Source organism: Protopterus annectens, chromosome 8.part0 (assembly GCF_019279795.1).
Source record: "Protopterus annectens isolate FY-2018-M chromosome 8.part0, PAN1.0, whole genome shotgun sequence".
Taxonomy (NCBI): domain Eukaryota; kingdom Metazoa; phylum Chordata; order Ceratodontiformes; family Protopteridae; genus Protopterus; species Protopterus annectens.
The window spans coordinates 1,265,964,176-1,265,984,582 of NC_056741.1; the positions used below are offsets into that span (position 1 = coordinate 1,265,964,176).

The following is a 20,407-nucleotide window of genomic DNA, read 5'->3' on the forward strand; positions in this document are numbered from 1 at the left end:
ATAAGGGGCCAAAGGGCAGTGCAGAGAACTGGTAATGCATTAAGCCAGCCTTGAATCTGAGGTATCTTCTGCACGATTGTCTTACTGGGACATGCAGGTCTAAAGTGACCAGCCAAGCATTCTTGCCCAGCATGGGCAGAAGCTGCTGCAAAGTCAGCATTTTGAATTTTGGAATGTCCAGGTATGTGCTCAAAATCGATAAATCCAGTATTGGCCACCAGGCCCTGTCCTTTCTGTGAACCAAGAACAGTCTTGAGTAAAAGCCTTGCCCTTTTTCCTGTTCTGGTACTGTCTGAATGGCCCCCATATCCATGAGGGACATAACCTGTTTCTGTGCCTCTGTCCATTGATTTTTTGGCAGATCTGGCCAACCATTTGCCATCGGCAGTGTGGAAATGAAATCTGTATCCCTATGATACAATGTTTAGAACCCACTTGGTCCTGGGTTATTAACTGCCAATTTTGAGCAAAAAGTGCTAGTTTTCCCCCTATAGGTGCTGCCAAAAGATAAGTGCTTGGTGTAGGCAGAGAGAAGTCATTGGGATTGCTTTCTGTAGGTTTGCGCTTTATCTCCTCTAGATTTGGAGGTGGAAGTGCCCCATTGCTTTGACCTGTATGAATCTTGCGCCTGGTATCTGGAACCCTTAGGGCATCTGGATTTGCCCCATTGAGCTCTGTCTGACACAGGAAAGGACCAGTTTTTTGTAGGCCAGTGTCTACTGAATCTTGGTGGCTGCACTTGTAAGAAGTCTAACAGTTTGCATAGACTTAGCTTTATCTTCCACTTTCTTTAAAACATCTTCTGCCTTAATACCAAACAGAGAATCATGCTATAAAGGTCCATCTAGCAATTTTGCTTCAACATGATCAGGCAAATTCTGTTCTTTTAACCAGGCATGCCTCAATCACAAATCCAGTAACTGCGGCCCTGCAGGAGGCCTCTAAGTAATCAAAACCACATTGCAAAGTATGCTTTCCAACTTGTTCAGCTGCATGCACCAATTCCTGCAATTCTTTATTTTCTGCACATTCTGTAAACAACATCATTTTCTGTTCCAGCAAACCCATAACATATTGTTGGTACTTAAGCATATATAATTGACAGTTTAAGGCCCTGACTACCAAGGTTGCAGATGTATAAACCTTTTTTCCCCATCTGTCCAGTGCCCTTGAATCGATGTCAAAGGGGGTAGGATTTTTTGCTGTTGAGGCCTTAATTCCCTTTGGACTCTGTAAAACGAAAAAAAGTTAATTCGGGAATATATTTACAGCAGATGGGGGTGGGGGTGTAGCTGCCGTCCCTAATGGGTAGAGCCAGTTAGGTGGCTCAAAGCAAAATAATAGAAATGCCCATTATTAAAAATGGCGACCAATAATGTTCATGGACCCAAGAACAACTCCAATAGCTAACAGCTTGCTTCAGGAACACTTCCTTAAGATATACAAAGCCCAGATGTACTTTTAATACACCCACTGTTAAAGATGGTGACCAATAATGTCCATTTAGTAAATACACTGTTTAAACATGAACAAAAGTTGTCACCAGTCACAGTTACATTGCTGGACCCAAAAACAACTCCCCTGTAGGAATATTAGTTGTTACCATGGAAAAATGGTCCCAAAGCAAAATAATAAAAATGCCCATTGTTAAAAATGGTGATCAATAATGTTCCTGGACCCAAGGACAACTCACATAACTGAGAGCTTACTTCAGGAACACTTCCTTTAGATCTACACAGCCTAGAGATGTTTCCAATATGCCAGTTGTTAAAAAATGGTGGCCAATAATGTCCGTTAGGTGAATACACTGTTTAAGCACGAACCAAAGTTGTCATAAATCCCAGTCACATTACTGGACCCAAAAACGACTCCCCTGTAGGAATATTAGTTATTACCATAGGAAGGATGTCCCAAAGCAAAATGGTAGAAACGCCTGTTGTTAGAAATGGCGACAAATAGTGTCCGTTAGACAAATCCAACATTTGAACCCGAACAAAAGTTATCACCATTACGTGATTCTCAAACTCAATTTTCAAAAAACCTTTATCAAATGACCAATGGCAAATCAGCAATCTCCTGAAGGCACACAACCATCCAGCATTAATATTATCGAAACATGTGCCAGCCAAACTAAACCATCCATAGACCCAAAAATATGAAGACAAACTCTAAACAGTTACCAAACGATGGGAAATAATTCCCAAATGATAAAAAACTGCAGCAGTGCTGAAAGAACATCCACAAATAACACAAAGGGTGTACCAATAATGCCTGGAAGCATGGAGACACCCAATACCAAAATGGATTCCCCAGATGCCACCAGCAAAGTTACTATTTGCAAACTACAGGGGTGGCGATGAGCACTTCATGTGCCAACTCATATGCCAATTTTGGTGATGGCATATTGGGAGTCCACCTATGTATTGGAACATGAGTTATACTCAAAATACATAAAATACTACAAAAGATTTGTAGATGATCTTTTTCTGATCTGGGGGGGTGACTTGGATATTTTAGATGAATTCATCTCCTATATCAACGACACACATACATTCTTGACGCTGACAGGTGAGAGATCTCAATATAAAATAGAGTTTCTAGATGTGTTACTCAAGAAAGAAGAAGGTTTGATTAACACAGAGATATACAGGAAACCGTGTAGGAGGAATGCTCTTCTTCATCGTGACAGCATGCCCCCCACATATACATAGAAATATTGTTAAAAACCAAGCTATGCGTTGCTCCCACCTGACAAGTGATGATGCAGTGTTTAAAGGAGTTATGGAGAATATGCAGAAAGACTTGATAGAGAGAGGCTATCATGAGAAAGATCTCACAGCTTTACAAGAGGTGAAACGAGATGAGACGGGTAAACCATATATTAGAAGGAGTAGTGGCCCACAGACAATACAGAATAAGAAGATTCAACAAGGAAAAAGAGTAGTGATTCCATACACTAATAACAATAAGAGCATAACAGAGGTTATTAAGAGGAATTGGAGTATTTTGCAGCTAGATGATAAAATCAAGGCACTAGCAGGCTCCCACCCCAGCTTTTGCTATAAAAATACCAGATCACTGAAGAGCATGTTATGCTACGAGAAGAGTGGTCCCACAACTTTATTCTCTTCTAGAAAAGGTACATTTTCTTGCCATTAGAATTGAAATTGGGTAAGCTAGTGTATCAAATGCAATTTTCAAGTATTCAGAGGGGAGGTTGTCAGCTGCGAGTTTGGTGGGTTTAAGTTTTGACAATAGTCCTTTTATGTTGGAGGTAGGTACTGAGGTGAAGAAAAGAGGAGTGGGGGGTTTAGGGTTAGGAGTTGGGGGGGCTGCTGTAGGGAAGTATTGTTTGTTTAGAGATGTTATAGTTTCAGTGAAGTGTTTGTTGAAGGATTCAGCAATACTGCTGGAGGAGGGAGGAATGGACGGCTGGGGCGTATCAACCTTCCATGGGTGGAGGATACTGTTAATAGTGGACCAGAATTGCTTAGGGTTGTGACTAGTAGAGTTTAGGGTGGATTTACAGTAGAGGGATTTGTCTAATTTTATATGGTATTTGGCGTCACTGCGCAGTTCAAGGAATGATTGCCTACCTGAGTTATTTTTTGTTAGTTGCCAGTGCTCCCAGGCCTTATCACTAGATTTCATTAGGGTTCTGGTGGTCTTTTGTAACCATAGGGCATGCCTGTATCTGACTTTGGCAGGACCATGGGTGTTTAAGATGGAGAGGAACGTACTGTTGAAGACGTGGACAGCCTCATCTAGGTTGAGGTATTTTAGTGGTGACCAGTTAATTTTTGCAGGGAGGAGATGAAGGAGTTGGGGCTGAAGTTGGACTTGTTCCATATTTGCCTGTGAATAATGGGTTTCAGACTGTTTATGTGGTGCTGAATTAGGAAAGTGGGGGAGTGGACACTAAGACTGTCAGGTAAGCAACCTGCTAGGTAAGAGTGAGGGCCAGCACAAGAGAGGAAGCCAACCTTTTATTTAAACATAAAACAAAGAGAGGAATCCAACCTTTTATTGAAACATAAGGCAGACCGGTTTCGGCCCTGAAGACCTTTATCAATACAGAAAAACAAATCCATGTAATGAAGCACCCTTTTTAAATAAAGTCCTCATTTGTTCCACCAATCAGAACAAAAAGATAATTAAGTGATTCCAATGCAAAGAACACACCCACAACAATATTATACACTCAACACAGCTACATAAACTAGAATACCAAATACAAAATATATAAACATATTAATGAGCTATGTATGTTAACCTAGAAAATGAGGCAATACTGAAAAATTATTGTAGAGCTCTGTAAAATAGAAATATACCTAACAGGGACCTACATTCAAGCTGAATTGAATCTTGATATTATATTTAATATATATCTCTAAAGGTGATTATTTAGTCCAGGAGGAAACAAACCCCCCAGGCGAATGATCCATGATCTTTCCTTTTTATTTAGAAGTTCATGCCATTTATTTTTGGAGAACTTGGAACCCACAACCTTATCAGTGATAGTAAAATGAAACCTTGCCATTTTATGAACCAACGTATGTTTGTATAAGGCATTTGCAATAACCTTATTTCTGATATTACTCAAATGTTCTGAAATCCGTAATTTAAAAGACCTAGGTGTTTGACCTATATAAAATGCAGAGCAGTGCCACTCAGCCAAATAGATCACCCAACTGCTACTGCAATTTGTAAGGGTCCGGATTTCAAAAACACTTGTTGTATTTTTAGTGGCAAACTCCTTGGTTTTCAGTATATATCTACAGAAAGTGCAATGCTCACAGGGAAAACAACCATACACTTTAGTACCATCTAAGCTACGTTGAGTTCTCACTTGGGAAGATGCATGCCTTTTATAAAACTTAAATGTCCCCCTAGAGTAACCCCTCTGCCTTATGTTTAAATAAAAGGTTGGATTCCTCTCTTTGCCTTATGTTTAAATAAAAGGTTGGATTCCGCTCTTGTGCTGGCCGTTTGTGTTTTTTTATTGTGGATATTTTTGGCCTTTGCGCTTGCCGTCCGTGTGTGTCTCTCTTTGGATTGTTTCAATATCTGCAAGGCCTTACATTTATCCTGCAGAGACAAACATCGCAGCAGCTGCAGAACCAAACAGGCTCTTATTATCAACAGGAGCATCCAACAGTTTTAGCCTTAATATCATCATCAGGCAAAGGCTGAAGCTAAGAGTAACGTCTCAAAACAGAACCAAAAGTAGTAGCTCTAGAGGAGGCATCAACTGCATCATAGCTGCATTTAATAGAGTGGCAGGCTACTTTAGAAATAGAAAAGGCTACTTTAGAAATAGAACCCTGTAAAGAGAGGGCAGAGGCCTTCCCTTCAGAATCAGGATGGTCTAAGATAGCCTGAAAAGCCTGAGAAAGAAGGGCTAAAACATATTTGGTCATATGGGTCTGATAGTCAATAACCTGAAAGGCCAAGGTGGCAGCAGTGTATACCTTCTTGTCCAGACGTTCCACAGCTTTATTGTCCTTATCTGAAGTAAGTAGCTCAGTAGATGGCAAAAGCTTAGAGGATTTGTGAGAAGAGACGCTACACAGAAGGGTCAGCAAAAGGACACTTGTAGTAGAGAAACTTACTTTCCCCTCAGGCACTTTATAAATTCTGTCAGGTTTCTTAGAGGCTGGAAGTTGAGAATCTGGGGCCACAGAAGCAGTTCAGAAGGTATCCAAAAGGGCAGCAAAGACAAGAAGGACAGCAGAGAGCTTAGGGACTCCACCTGGAGGAGCTCATATTACCTCCTCTGAATGTCAGAAACCTGAGAACAGACCCATTTAAAAAACTCCATCATATGAGAAACAGTACACCCAAAGGAGAGTTCTTCAAAGGGAGAGTCGGGGCTAATAGAGTCTTCCTACTTAGAGCCATAATCCAATTGAGAAGAAATCTGAGACGAATATGTCAAAGACTCTTCCCCAGAATCCAATTCCTCATCAGAGGCATCCTGTTTCTGGGCATCTTAAGGGGGAACAGGTACAGAAACTCCTCAGGGAGGCTTCAGTGCCATCAATGCTTTAAATAATCCCTGGGTGAAATCTTGCCATTCATGCTAGTGATCTTTAGGAACAGGGGAAAGATGCTTGTTTTTTTCTCTTGAGGGACGTGTGCCCTAAGCACCCTAGGAGGTTCAGACCCTTACCTATATTCAACTAACACAGTCATAATCTCCTGACAAACAAATATCTATAGAATCCCTCAGTCCTTCTGAAATGATCACCCAAGGTTCCACCTCAACATCTGGAACAGACGTCTGTAGAGCTTCTGAGACATGCAAGAAGTCAGATCCATGCCAGCCTCCGATATGGTCATGGCACAGGAATCGGACGTAATAATTGGGTGATCTTCTGGGCTTTCATGAGCCTTGAGAAAGATGTCTGGGGAAGGAAGGACAGCAGCCAAATCAAACCGGACTCTCTTGGCCCTTTTCTTGGCAGGTGACCAATCTTTGGGAATGGGAAGATTCTGCCATAGCACCCTAGGCCAACAAATTAAGACAGTGGCTCTCCAGGTAAATGGACAAGGAGGACAGAGGATGACGAAGGGTCTTGGGGACAAATGTCTGGCATACAAAACCCTTTGTATGGTGATGAGAAGTATCGAATCAGGAGAGAGACTGCTCGTGATGATCCCTGTGGGGAATCTGCCTCCCACACTGACATTTTCCCTTTCTGGATGACATGTGAACTCACAAAACTTAAAAAGGAAGAAAAACATAAGAAACCTCAACGAAGCACTTATCTGAAACATGGCTCAGTAACCAGCACAGAAAAAGGAGTGCTCAGACCAACGATCAGTGGTGGTGTTCAGACTGGTAGCAAAGTAGTTCTAAGGTATGCATGTCTGTACATTACCTTTAAGTCCTATGCCTTCGATGGGGAGCAAAAGTGTGACGTACAATGTCTATAAAACCCTAAGGCTTTGGTATACTGGCCAAACGTTGGGCTACCCTTGGCAGGGAATCCTTTACTGCAAAAGTGAAATGGAAAGACATTTAAAAATGAGAAGTACAAACAGAGAAATGCAAATACTTCCCGAATAGAGGGTGGATGGGGATGTGAAGGTAAGTGTCCTTCAGATCCAGGGAAACCAGAAAGAGCTGAGGGAGCGACAGAGGAAATGGAGTCTGACGGTGTTCAAAAAGGAAAGCTTTATGACATACATCCAAGACCCCTCTTTTCTGGTGACCAGAAACATCCTGGAATAAAATCTCAAACTCTTCAGTCTGTGGAACTGGTTGAATGGTACCCTCATCTAGCAGACCCTACACCACTCCTGGAAAATAAGGAAGCTGCTCTGTGGGGTGAGGGGGCTGGGGAATATCAGAAAAAGAGGGAAAGGTTTTTCAGGTCACAAAGTAACCCTGCAAGATACTGGACAGTACCCAGGTGTCTGTGGTAATCACCTACCAAACTGGGAGAGAAAGCCTGAAGGATAAGGGAACCTGGCAGAAGGGAGGGCAGATAGACAGATGGCCACAGATTTATCAGGAAAGGACTGCTTCTCAGTCCTGGCCATTTGAGTAAGCTTATCAGGAAAAAAAAAAGCACTCCTGTGAGCCTTCTTACCTTTCAAAGGCTGTCTAGGCAGTCTATGCAAAAAAAGTAGTCTTACTGGTATAGTTCCTCTGAAACTTGGGTATATGTGAGACAAAAATATGTTTCAAATCTTTACCTTACTTTGATCCTGTCATACTTTGAAATGGTCAACCACAGGAATATCAAACAAATGCTGATTATCCAAGGGAACCATCTGGAAGTTTTGCTTTGATATCATGTGGCAAAGCTTTTAGGTGAAGCCTCATCGCAGAGGTGGAGCCAGAAGCCCTTAAACATGCATCATCTTCATCATAGCTGCATTTGACAGAGTTTAGGCAACCTGAAAGGTGGAACTGAGCAATGAGAGGACTGAGGCCTTACCGTCAGAGTCAGGCATATCAGAAACAGTCTTCCTGATCTGGGAAAGAAGACAGGATGTACCCATGTCATATGAGTTTGGCAGCTGATGGCCCTGAAGGTTAAAGTAGCTGAAGTGTATCCCTTTTTACCTTTCCTTTCTATGACTTTACTGCCATTACCTGAAGGAAGGAGCTTGGAAGTAGGCAACAGCCTAGAAGACTTGCCAGTAGATACAGAAATCACTACAGGATCACAGGAAGGGCACTTGCCCACGAACTTGCAGGCATCAGGCACCTTATAGAACCTAGCAACTGTAATTCTGCATGGACAGCAGGTGCAAATGCTCAAAAAGCAACCCAGAACACAAAGAACAGCCAGCACCAACTTGGATGGGACAAAACAGACTTTATTAAAGTCAACCCACAGTCAACAGACCGGTTTTGGCCCAAAGGCCTTTGTCAGTGGTATCATATTAACAGCAGTCAACCACACTTTATATAGATCACCAAGAAATTAAGTGGCTAATTAACCAATAATAATTAATTTCACAAATGATTATTTAAATCAGTTGGAAATAATCCACTCAGTCTCACAATCTATGATTTCTCCTTTTTATTAAGGATGTTGTGCCAACCAGTCTTATAGCATCTATTACCCAAAATTTTATCTATAATAATAAATTTAAAGCTAGCAGAAGTATGGATAATTAGTATGTTTGTACAGGGCATTTGTGGAATATTTATTTTTGATATTACTAAGATGTTCTGATATGTGTAGCCTCATAGGACTAGAAGTCTGGCCAGTACAAAAGGCAGAGCAAGTGCATACCACAAGGTAAATGACTCAATCACTACTGCAACTGGAGAAAATGTTTACTGAAGAAATCTGTGGTACATTTTTACTAGTAGATTCCTTAGTTTGATAGATGTATTTACAAAAAGTACAATGGCCACAGGGGAAACAGCCCACTGCCCTGGTGCCATCCAATGCAACCTGCAACAAATTATCTGATGGTATATTGCATTTATAATGACTAAAATGGCTACCCAAGGTCTTGCCTCTATGAAATGAAAATAAACATCTATCACCCAAACAAGTCATTCAATCTTTCATCAGTCAATAAAATGCCCCAGTGTTGTTGCACTAAGTTATTAAAATAATGAGTATTCCTGCCATAGTATGTTGTAAACCAAATGTTTTGGTTATGATCCTGATTTACATGCTTTCTGTACTTAAGTAAATCACTTCTACAAAGTTGTTGCACCTCCTTACCAATTTTAACCTACTGTGCTGAAGGGTAACCTCTCGTTCCTTAAAATATTTAAGTCCTGGTTGAAATGTGCATATTCTTCTGTGTTAGAGCAGATACAATGAATCCTCAAATTGAGACTTAGGGATATTGCTAATAACATGTTTGGGGTGACAACTGGAGGCATGCAACAATGTACTTGAGTGAAAAAGTTTCCTAAATACAGAACTAGCCAACATACAGTCCTGCTGTCTGTATAGGTTGACTCCCAAAAATGAAATGGAATTCTGATCACAATTTACTGTAAACTTGATGTCCCATTTGCTTTCATTTAAATACTGAAGAAATGCATGTAAATATACTTGTTCTGATTTACAAACCATCCAGAAAACATCCAAAAAGTGCCTCCAAATATATATTTCATCAAGAAATAGATTGTGACTACTGTCATAAATGATCATCTGTTCAAGATAACCCATGAACAAATCAGCACATATGGGTGCAAAAGATGCATCACGGCTGTACCCTTAATTTGTAAATAACATTTACTATTAAAGTAGAACACATTTTTTGTAAGGACATGTTCTGCCAAATACAGAAGAAAGGTATTAAATCCTGGACTGTATAATGGAATTTTATCCAACAAATACTACAGGACACACAACCCTGCCCAATGTGGATTACTAGTGTATATAGAAGCCACGTCCAAAGTGCACATTAACCAACCAAGCTCCAACTGAGTGTCAGATATGATGTTAAGAAATTCCGTGGTGTCCTGCAAACTTGCCCTAACACCCTTCAGCAAAGGTTTTAAATATGTGGTCAAATAAGCAGACAGTGGTTCGGTAAGGGAACCATTCCCAGATACAATAGGTCTCCTTGGTGGTTTATTGACATCCTTATGAATCTTCGGAAGAAGATACAAGTATTGCAGAAATGGAGCTTTCACATTTAAATGAAATAATGTTTTCTTACAAATAATTCCAAAAAAATTCATCTATCTCCTTTTTAAACCTAGATGTAAGGTCAATGGGCATACCCGTATAAAATCCGGCATCCTGCAGCTGCCTATCTGCTTCCTCTACATACATCAACCAGTCCATCACCACTGTGATACCACCCTTATCTGCTTCATTATTCCTGAGCCTGTCTAAAGCTTCCATTTCTGGTACCGTTAAGTTGTGAGGAAACATTTTTTTGTTCTGATTAGAACCAAAGTGCAATTCTTTCAAAATACATTTTTGAAAAATATCAACATTTTTGTTCATTGGTGGGACGAATGCAGATTTATAAAACTTAAAGTCAGTAAAATAGACAACCATCAACACTATCATCATGGAAATGCAGTTTAAGATTTAATAATCTGCAAAACGAATATAGATCATCCACAAAAGTATTCTCAGACATAAAAAATCCAGGAATAAAATTCAGTCCTTTATCATGTAATCTGAATCTGACAAAATAGATGAAATGTTAAGAACATTATTTTGAGAATTTACTTCGGTTTCAAAAGGTTCAACACTGCTTCCAAAGATTCGACTGAACTTATGTTTCCTGCCCCCGCTCCTAAAAGAACACCTTTGTAGAAGTGATTTACTTAAGTACAAAAAGCATGTAAATCAGGATCATAACCAAAAAAATAGGTTTACAACGAGCTATGGCAGGAATACTCATTATTTTATTGGCTGATGAAAGATTGAATGACTTGTTGGGTGATAGATGTTTATTTTCATTCCATAGAGGCAAGACCTTGTGCAGCCATTTTAATCATTATAAATGCAATATACCATCAGATAATTTGTCGCAGGTTGCATTGGATGGCACCAAGGTAGTGGGCTGTTTCCTCTGTGGACATTGTTCTTTTTGTAAATACATCTACCAGAATAAGGAATTCACTTGTAAAAATACACCACGGATTTTTTCAGTAAACATTTTCTCCAACTGCAGTAGTGATTGGGACATTTACCTTGCGGTATGTACTTGTTTGGCCTTTTATACTGGCCAGACATCTAGCCCTACGAGGCTACGCATAGCAGAACATCTTAGTAATATCAAAAATAAATATTCCACAAATGCTCGATACAAATATACTAATATCTATACTTCTGCTAGCTTTAAATTTATTATAGATAACATTTTGGGTAAGAGATGCTATAAGACTGGTTGGCACAACATCCTTAAAAAAAAAAAAAAAAAGGAGAAATCATGGATTGCGAGACTGGGTGAATTACTTCCACCTGGTTTGAATGATCATTTGTGAAATTAATTATTATTGGTTAATTAGCCACTTAATTTCTTGGTGATCTATATAAAGTGTGGTTGACTGCAGTGACAAAGGCCTTTGGGCTGAAACCGGTCTGTTGACTGTGGGTTGACTTGAATAAAACCTTACAGAACCTGTTAGGTTTCTTAGGAGCGGAGGCTGAGACTCCAGTGTCACAGAAGCAGCAGAGAAAGTATCTAATAGGGCAGTCAACACAGGAAGGACCGCAGATGGTTTAGTAGAGCCCATTTACAGCAACTCATAATACCTCTTCTGGATGTCTGATACATGGGAGCAATCCCATTTGAAATGCTCCATCATATGCAGTGCTGTGTCACCAAGGGAAAGCTCTTCTAAAGGAGAATCAGGACTGATAGATTCATCCTCCTCACAGCCATAGTTTAAAAGTGAAGGCAATGAGAGGAATAGGCTAGAGAATCAGTCTCAGAATCTGAATCCTCATCAGAACACTGTCTCTCTCTAGCCCTTTTAGTTGTAGAGGACCAAGGAGCTGAAGGAACCTAATCCTCCTTAGGAGGCTTCAATGCCATCAAGACATTGAACAAACTTTGAGTAAAGTCCTGCCATTCACTTTGTGGATCCCTGGGAATGGACACTGCTTAGTATTCTGTCTTTTCTTCACTGAAGTGTTCACTCTGACAAAATGTGGAGGTTCAGACCCCTGCCTAGACTCTATTAAGGTACCCAGCACCTCTTCCCTAACACATCTGAGGAATCTCTCTGGGCCCCTCAGAAATAACCAGCTGCGGTTCACCCATAATATCTGCAACAGACGTTTACAATGCCTCCAAGGATGTGCAAGAAGCAGTTTCTGTTCTGGCCTCTGAAAAGGTCGCAGCAGAGGAAACCAAAGGCAATGCCGAGCTATCCTCCGGGGTCTCAATGACCTCAAGAAGGAAACATTCGGTAGAGGCTGGTCAGCAGCAGGCTCAGCCCTAGACTTCTTGGCCTTCCTTTTAAGCAGTATATGGGACAAGAGAATTCTGCCACGGCACCCTGGTACAAAAGCTTGAGACATTGGTTCTCAAGGTAAGCAGAAAGTAATGAAAAGCAGCTATACTAAGTCTTGGGTACAAAGGCCTGGCAGATGGAACACAGGGTGTGGTCATGAGACATACCTAAGCAAAGCAAGCACCTACTGTGACTCTCTTTATAGGGAATTTGCCTCACACACTGACATTTCCTTTTCTTGAATGACATGTAACCCACTGAACAATGTAAGAAAAATAAAAAAAGAACCCCAGTGGGGTATTTATCTAAAAGATGTAGGCTCGGTATAACCAGTGAATGTGAAGGGCATTCAGACTGACGTGCAACAGTGGCTCTTGGACTGACAAGCAACACATTTCTGAGTTGGGAACGTACATACATCACCTTTATGCCACATGCTTGCATGGGGAGCATACATCTGACGTTTGATGCTCCCTAGGTAATAAAGGCTTTAGCATACTGGCCCGACATTAGGCTATCCCTATCAGGAAATCCCAGAATACTGCAACAGTGATATAGAAGGGCATAAACAGATACACAGCCTTTATATCCTAACAAGGTCCTTTCTTTCATTCATTATTTGATTACTTGCTTACTCCAATAGAGGGCTGAGGGGCAGCTGCAGCCTATCCCCACTCTCAATGAGTGATAGGCATTTCAGCATTATGATATACTGAAACATAACATATTACAACTAAGTCACATAATGGATGAAATATCCCCTGGAGATGCTGCTCTATCCTACAACAAAAACAGCCCAGCAGCAGAGCTCATCTGCTCTCAGCCATTCAGTCCTGTATTACTAATATTATATCACAAACACCTATAAAGAATGTTTACAAGAATTACTTGCTTACCTATATACATTTCCAAGAATTCCTTCACGAAGAGACATGCCTCCATACATCCAAAGTGTGAAATCAGGACCTTCGAGTAAGGTATGCCCAAAGCGCTGCAGAAACCGACTGGCAGTACTCTAAGAATAAAAGGTTGCAGTTAGTACACTGACAAAGGAACACTCAAAGCCTGTTCAGTAAATGCAAACTTCTTACAACATACTTCCCTATATCTATAAATATTCCAAATGAAATGGTACAAAAGGACATTTTACTACCTTTTTATCTGATTGCTTTGTGCAATATTCTTTTATGGCTCTGTTTCTCTGATTGACATCTCACAAGAGGCAGTCCCCAATTTAAAAAAAAAAATAATAAATGGTACTAAATTCAGAAAGATGATTTTATTTTTAAATTAAAAATAACAAGTCAACTTTCCAATCTTCCTTTTTGTTCTGGGTGCTCATCCGAGCCAAACGGAAAATTGGCTAAATCAGCTCACCAGGTTATTTTCAGAGCAGCCTGGCACTGGACTTACTCCATCAGTCTACAAAGCTATTCGCTCTTGTTGAAGACATCAGAAATATCTCCCTACAAACATCTCACCGGGCTGCTGCATGAAGTAATGAGGAGCCCTTCCTGCAGGCTTAGGTGGCCTCAAGTGACTGAGACTAAAAGTGAAAGGAGAAGTTAATGTATGAGTGAAGAGGCACGAGCACAGGAGCAAGTTTTTTTTCCTACATACTACTGGCAACATGTAGGAAGGTAAGTACTTAATTTACTTTTGTTTTTGTGAGGGGATTCATAGAAACTCTCAACTGTCCTTGATTCTGTCTCATATTTTTGTCAGTTTTCTTGTACAATTTGTGGTGTTTTGGCAAATAGCTGAAGACTGCAGTCAATAAACCATGACAGACATTTAACTTTTAGACTTAATAGCTTTCAGAAAAACATGCTAATAAAAAGCCTGTTTTTCCAGCTAAGTACATAAAGGTAACATCTGCCTTGATTTTGATCCTTTTTCCATGACTGTTTTAGATTTCCTTTTGATTCTTGAGCTAAGATGTTCAGAGGTATTTGGGGAGGGGCTTGCACATTGTATTCAGATAGCAGTGAACTGAGAAAATATATTTCTGTGTGACAATTATGCGTTTATTCATTCAACTGACAAAATCAAACATCTAAGGTACACAGTCACAATCATACAAGTACCTGTAACTGATGGCCACATCTGTGTGTGTGTGTGTGTGTGTGTGTGTGTGTGCATGTTTGGGGGGGGGGTGTACATGCACTCTCAACTGTCTAATTTTGGAGAACACTTTTTTTTTGCCTCATATTTTTGTCTGTTCATTTTTTTCCCTGGCAAATTTGGTTCTTAATTGAAAATACACCTCCTGAAAATTATAAAATGCTACTATATCATCACATATCATATAACCCAATCAAGACATACTCCCATATATTGACATCTTCCCTATTCTCTCTGCTTTAACTCTTCCTTACTTAAAACTTGTCATTCTAATGCACTGCTGAAGTAATTCAAACTCTAGGTATGTTTGCCAAGTAATCTCAGCCATCTATATAATTCTCTATTAAAATACATATTATTGTATATATATATATATATATATATATATATATATATATATATATATATATATATATCTGCATACACAATGCATGTTTTATCATAAACCTGCTCAACTGTTTTTATGACTACAGAAATTCATATTTATTCTCAGTAATTAATAATTATGCATACTTCACCTCTTATGTAACTGTCAAACGTTAATACCTTCCTGGGCTGAGACTGAAACTGGCCATTTCTACCAGTGCTTTGCCCCAGTTAACAAATGTAAACAGATAAACAAATGAGAAGTGCAGGCACTAAATAATGACAGACATCTGCCTTTCAGACTTAACAGCCTTCAAAAAAGCATGACAACGCACAGCTTGTTATACTAACAAGTTTCTAAGTATAAAAAGGCAATAGTTGGCACAGATTTGGTCCTTTGCCCCCCATTACTTTTCTGCTTTCTACCTGATTTTTGACCTAAGAGGTTGAAACTTTAGGTGTACATGTGTATTACAATGTATACTGACAGCAGTGAGCTGAGAAGATAAATTCTTGTGTGGCAGCTATTTATGCATTTATTCATTCATTTGAACACGATTAACCACCTGAGACATACATTCATAGTCATACAAGTGGTTGTAACTGATGCGCACATCTGTGTGTATGGGGGGAGTTTACAATAAATTACTACAGCCAATTGTTATTACTTTTGTTATATTCTGATATTTGAGGTGCACACAGTCAATAAAGCTGGTTTTAATTATGGGTGTTTCTGTATGACAGTGATTGACTCTGTTGCCATTTTTTTTGAGTTAAACAGTCACTCCTGCTTGCAAAAGTAGTCTGCATTTGTATGAAGCCAGCTGGAATACTTTACTATGTCTATTTTTAATACAATCATATACCTAAAGTGTACACATTCAAAGTGGCTGTAATCATGAGCAAGGGGACTGTGATGAAAATGACTGTGTGTGTGTGTGTGTGTGTGTGTGTGTGTGTGGTGGTGGTGGTGGTGGGGGGATGAAAGTAGAAAGTTGGCCATAACTTTTTTACTTTTCATCACAGTCATACAATCAGCATTATACTCAACAAGTGTCTGTCTGTGGCAGTCTAGGTAGGATGTGTGCAATAAATTATCTCTGGCAGGATGTTAAATAAACTAGCAGTACCTTCTAACAAATGCCTGATCTCTGGTCAAGTTTTGGCTGTAGTTCCTTCTGTGTGAAGCCTGTATATACTCCTGGTCTCTGTTTGGGTTTTATTTACTTGCTTTGGTTTATTCTTCCAGACCCTCACCTGTATAATATATGCCTCTGGCAATTTGTGGTTTTACTTTCATTACAGTTTAACACAAGAAATGTATACAGGATGCAAGTATATTTTGGATGGGTAGAAAGCCACTATCCCCAGACAAGATTTACATATCCCACCAAGTAACTGATTTTATGGGCTTTTTTTTTGGGGGGGGGGGAGTTAATATTGTGTTAACTTTGATAATTAAGCTTTAGACACAAGTTATTTTTCATTGAAAGAAATAAAAAGTACAACATAATTTATATCTTTAATCATGATTTTGTTCAGGTCATCATTACATCAAAAGGCTGGAAAAAATCTCCAAGATGCACCTCAGAACATTTAGAATCCTATAAATTCTTGGACCTAGTGAACCCAGACCTCCCCAGCTTAATTCAGTTACTTCCTTTACACTTACTACAGTAGAGTATTGGTCATTCATTTAAGGACTGTGAAAAACATGGGGTGCTAAAAAGCAAGACAAAATGTGAAAAAAAAGAAAGCAGTAATCTGAATAGTATGGAGCCAGCATGAGGGAAAATAAGGAGAGTCTAATGTGCAACAGGAAGGCCCCATGAAACTTTTTGTCTGAGGCTCCAGTTTACTTAAGGACAGCCCTGCTGACTGCAGTCAATCATCTAAGATGACTATAGCCAGTAAAGTGTCTACAATGAATAAGTACATACTGAGGCACTGTCTAATGACCTTATATGTTTTATAATCATAGCTGATGGTCACTTCTGTAATAGAAACCCACCCATTCAGATGCTTTCTGCAGCTCCCCCCCTTCATATGACGTCATCAGCTGCTAGAGTCTCACTCAGAATCACACTTCAATATATAGCTGCCCTGAAAAGAAAGCCAGCATTCTTGGTACTACAGTTGCAGTACGACTGCAACCACATTAAACTGGAGGATATGCATATTAAGCATCCCAGGATCTAACTCTATATTCAAGAACAGCTACCTATTAGTTCAAACTTACTCCATCTAATCATGCATAACTTAACCACAGTAGGAGGAGGAATTAGACAAGAGGGGTCACATTTGTGTGAGAACTGCACATTCCAAGGAATAACAACCTAGAGACCTATTTCTGCTAGACCTATGGCTGATATTACACTTAATATTTAATAAGCTGTCACAAACAGGTACTGTTCCCAGTTCATGGAAAAGCATTTTCTAAAGCCAATATATAAAAAAAGGTAATAAAAATAATGCAAACAATTATAAACCTACTAGTCTCACTTCCATTCTGGGAAAATGTTTAGAAAGATGCATTACTGATGTGCTGGGGAGCAACAACAGATATCACCATTTTGGACTTTTATCAACATGGCTTTGTAAAGGGTATATCTAAGTAGACCAGCTTATTAAGCTTTAATGTTCAAATTACTACGGCCCTGGACCTAGATCCTATGTGCAGTAATTTTCTCAGACTTAGCCAAGGACTTGCACTCCCTTCCTCACTATGTAATCTACCAAAACTTTATCAAGGCAAAGGCAAATATATTCTTGGTAAAATGGACTATGTTGTGGTTAACTGACAGATCCCAGTGCATAACCCTACACAGCATAAGCTCCGACTCTCCTCCGATTGGAGTTCCACAAGGCTCAGCTCCTGGATTGACACTATTTAATTCTGTATTTGCCTCCATTCCTAGATGTAAAACATGTTGGCCAAATAAGTATGCAAATGATTATAAGACTGGGTTCATTGCTAAAAATAAATCTGATATTGAACGTTATATGACACACAAGTAGGTATACATTTTACTTATGGCAACTACAACATAACGTATTTTGCAAAGGCTCGCCTGTGTACCTACTAAAATTTCCACTAAAGAAAGCAACCCGATAAAAAGACCCAGGAATAACCATGATGGCTAATCTTTTCTTTGACACACATGATCAACTGATGAGTAACAAAACTATGCGGTAAATGGAATACATCTTTAAAAATCTTAACACAAGAGATGAGTCTTACTTTAATATATGAAACATCTGGTACACCATTCTAAGTACAATAACATTTGTTTGTACATACAATGCAAGAAAGTAAGTTGAATCATCTTGAGAGAGAAGAAAGAAAATTCACCAAGGACTTCCAAAATGACTGCACACTGATTAACAGCTTAATTCTAGCTCTCCCAGTGTGAAAACAGAAATTCAGCAGAGAAGGCCAGTGGACTTTTGTGTTTCTGGGTAAATTTTAGTAACACATTGCCTGGATACCAGGAAAAAAGAAATACACAGGACCTGAAGGAAAATCTGCTACAAAAGGTGAGGAAAAAACACTAACAGGGAAAAGTACTGCAAGCACCAGACATGACCTCCAGTAACCTAGACGAAAACAAAAGACAACTACATACAGACCTGGTTAAAATAAGTGAAACAATGATGGAGCATATCAACTCAAACAACAAAAAGTTGGAAAAAAAATGGAAGACGCTTTAAACAGATATTTAAATGAAGTGATAACACTGCAAAAATCAGAGGCTGAAATGAAGAAAAGGCTAGCAGAGTATGAGACTGCACAAGAAGAGCTGTTTCAAAAAAATATTAGAATTAAGAGGACAAAGCATGTAGGGAAAACCTGAGATTTTCAGTTGAACGAGAAAAGCAGGAAGGAACAGACTATTAATTTTATGAAAGCAGAAATAAGCAACTGGACTTTGTACTCCACAGCAGAAGTTGTTAACTGAAAAGGCACATCATGTGTATGCACCAAACTGGCTCTGAGAAAGCAAACTAGACCTTTAATAGTAAAGATGCAATCCGACCAGCAGAAGGACTTGATTCTGACAAAACTGTGACTGAATGACAAAGTACTAAAAGTGGGAGATAGAGTATTTATGGAGAATGATTACTCGTTGTATAACAGGTAGAAAAGGACTAAATTTATTCCACTACTCAGGGAATGTCAAGACGCAGGCGTGAGATTCAAACTGTGGTACCCATCTAGCTTCAAAACATTCTTCCCTGAGGGACAAAAAACATTTTTTGCTGAAGTATACACTAAGGAGGAAATTTGTCCAACAAAAAGTGAGCTGTGAAACAGAAGGAGATTCTGCTTCTTCTTCTTCTGGTAATAAAGACCAGAGAGAGACTGTGCCAGTGAAACCTTTTCTAATGTTCCAATGGAAAATGCTGGAGAGAAGGAAGCAAGCACGAGAGTTGACTAGAAGAATCGAGATTAAATTGGAAATGAAGGAGAGGCAGGATTTTGGGAGATGGAGATGAGCAGGAATAAAACCAGTAACTTGGGAATTAACAAATGTGGGACTACAAAGCAATAATTACATTTGTGAAATATGACAGAACAAGAAAATCTGGAAGTATTGGACTACTTTGGACTTGTGGGGGACTCAAGTATATGCCCTACTTCATGTCATGAATGTTCGCAAAAATTCTTAAGGGAGAGGAAGAAGAGGGAGAAAGTCACAAGTAAAACAATTTTTTATTAATGGTACTATTTTTGTAGTGCCTGATTTTCTTTGCATGCGATAAAGTTAAGTTTTCTCAGGTGTTTTTAAGGGTAAAGGGGATACTACTGTAAACATGTGCTCCTGTTTTTTCTCTCGTCTTCTCTTTCGCCTTATTTATTTTTAAGAAATGCAGGCACTGCAATGTAAAAAAAAAATCTGGTTAAAAAAATATAACAAAGAAAAACAAAACTGCTTTTCTCATTCTTGCATGAATCCGTGGGAATAACTGGATTAAGGCCCTTAGCTTGATCTAGTAACAAGTTTTAAGAGAAAGCAAGTAAATGAAAAAGAATATTGAATATTCAAAGGCATTTTTCAAGCAAATAAACATATACTTAGCAATTCTGTACCTGGTTCCTCGTGTCTCCATGGGGACAATCTGCTGAAGAGAAATTGGCTACAATCCAATAAAAAGAAATTGGCTAGGAAAAAAAAAGACAAACTGGCTAGGAGATAATGTTCTCTGAAAGAACAGGTGTTTTCCCAGTTGGGGGAAGATATAAGACACAGACTGCAATTAGTATAAGCACAGGCTGTGCCACGCATCTTAGCATGGTTAACCTTTCATTTAGGTTAATTCAAGTCTGCAGTGTGGATGCCAGTTTGGAAAATTTGTTCCTATTAGGAGCGTAAAACTTCAATATCTGAAGATGTACACAGCTTTCTGTGTTAGTATTAAGTTAATAGGGTTTACGGGAATATTGGGTGTGCGTTTGTTTTTTGTTTGAGGGCTTTCAATAAAATAAAAACTTCTGTGAGATGT

At 39.3% G+C, this 20,407-nt stretch overlaps 1 protein-coding gene across 1 annotated transcript in view; it reads right to left on the bottom strand.

Moving 5' to 3' along the window:
- MEGF8 (multiple EGF like domains 8) overlaps window positions 1-20,407 on the bottom strand; it is a 1,779,602-nt gene that overhangs the window by 917,513 nt on the left and 841,682 nt on the right. The window contains exon 25 of the mRNA XM_044079419.1: window positions 13,309-13,427. Coding sequence (XP_043935354.1) covers window positions 13,309-13,427 — 119 coding nt within the window. The remainder of the gene's footprint in view (window positions 1-13,308; window positions 13,428-20,407) is intronic.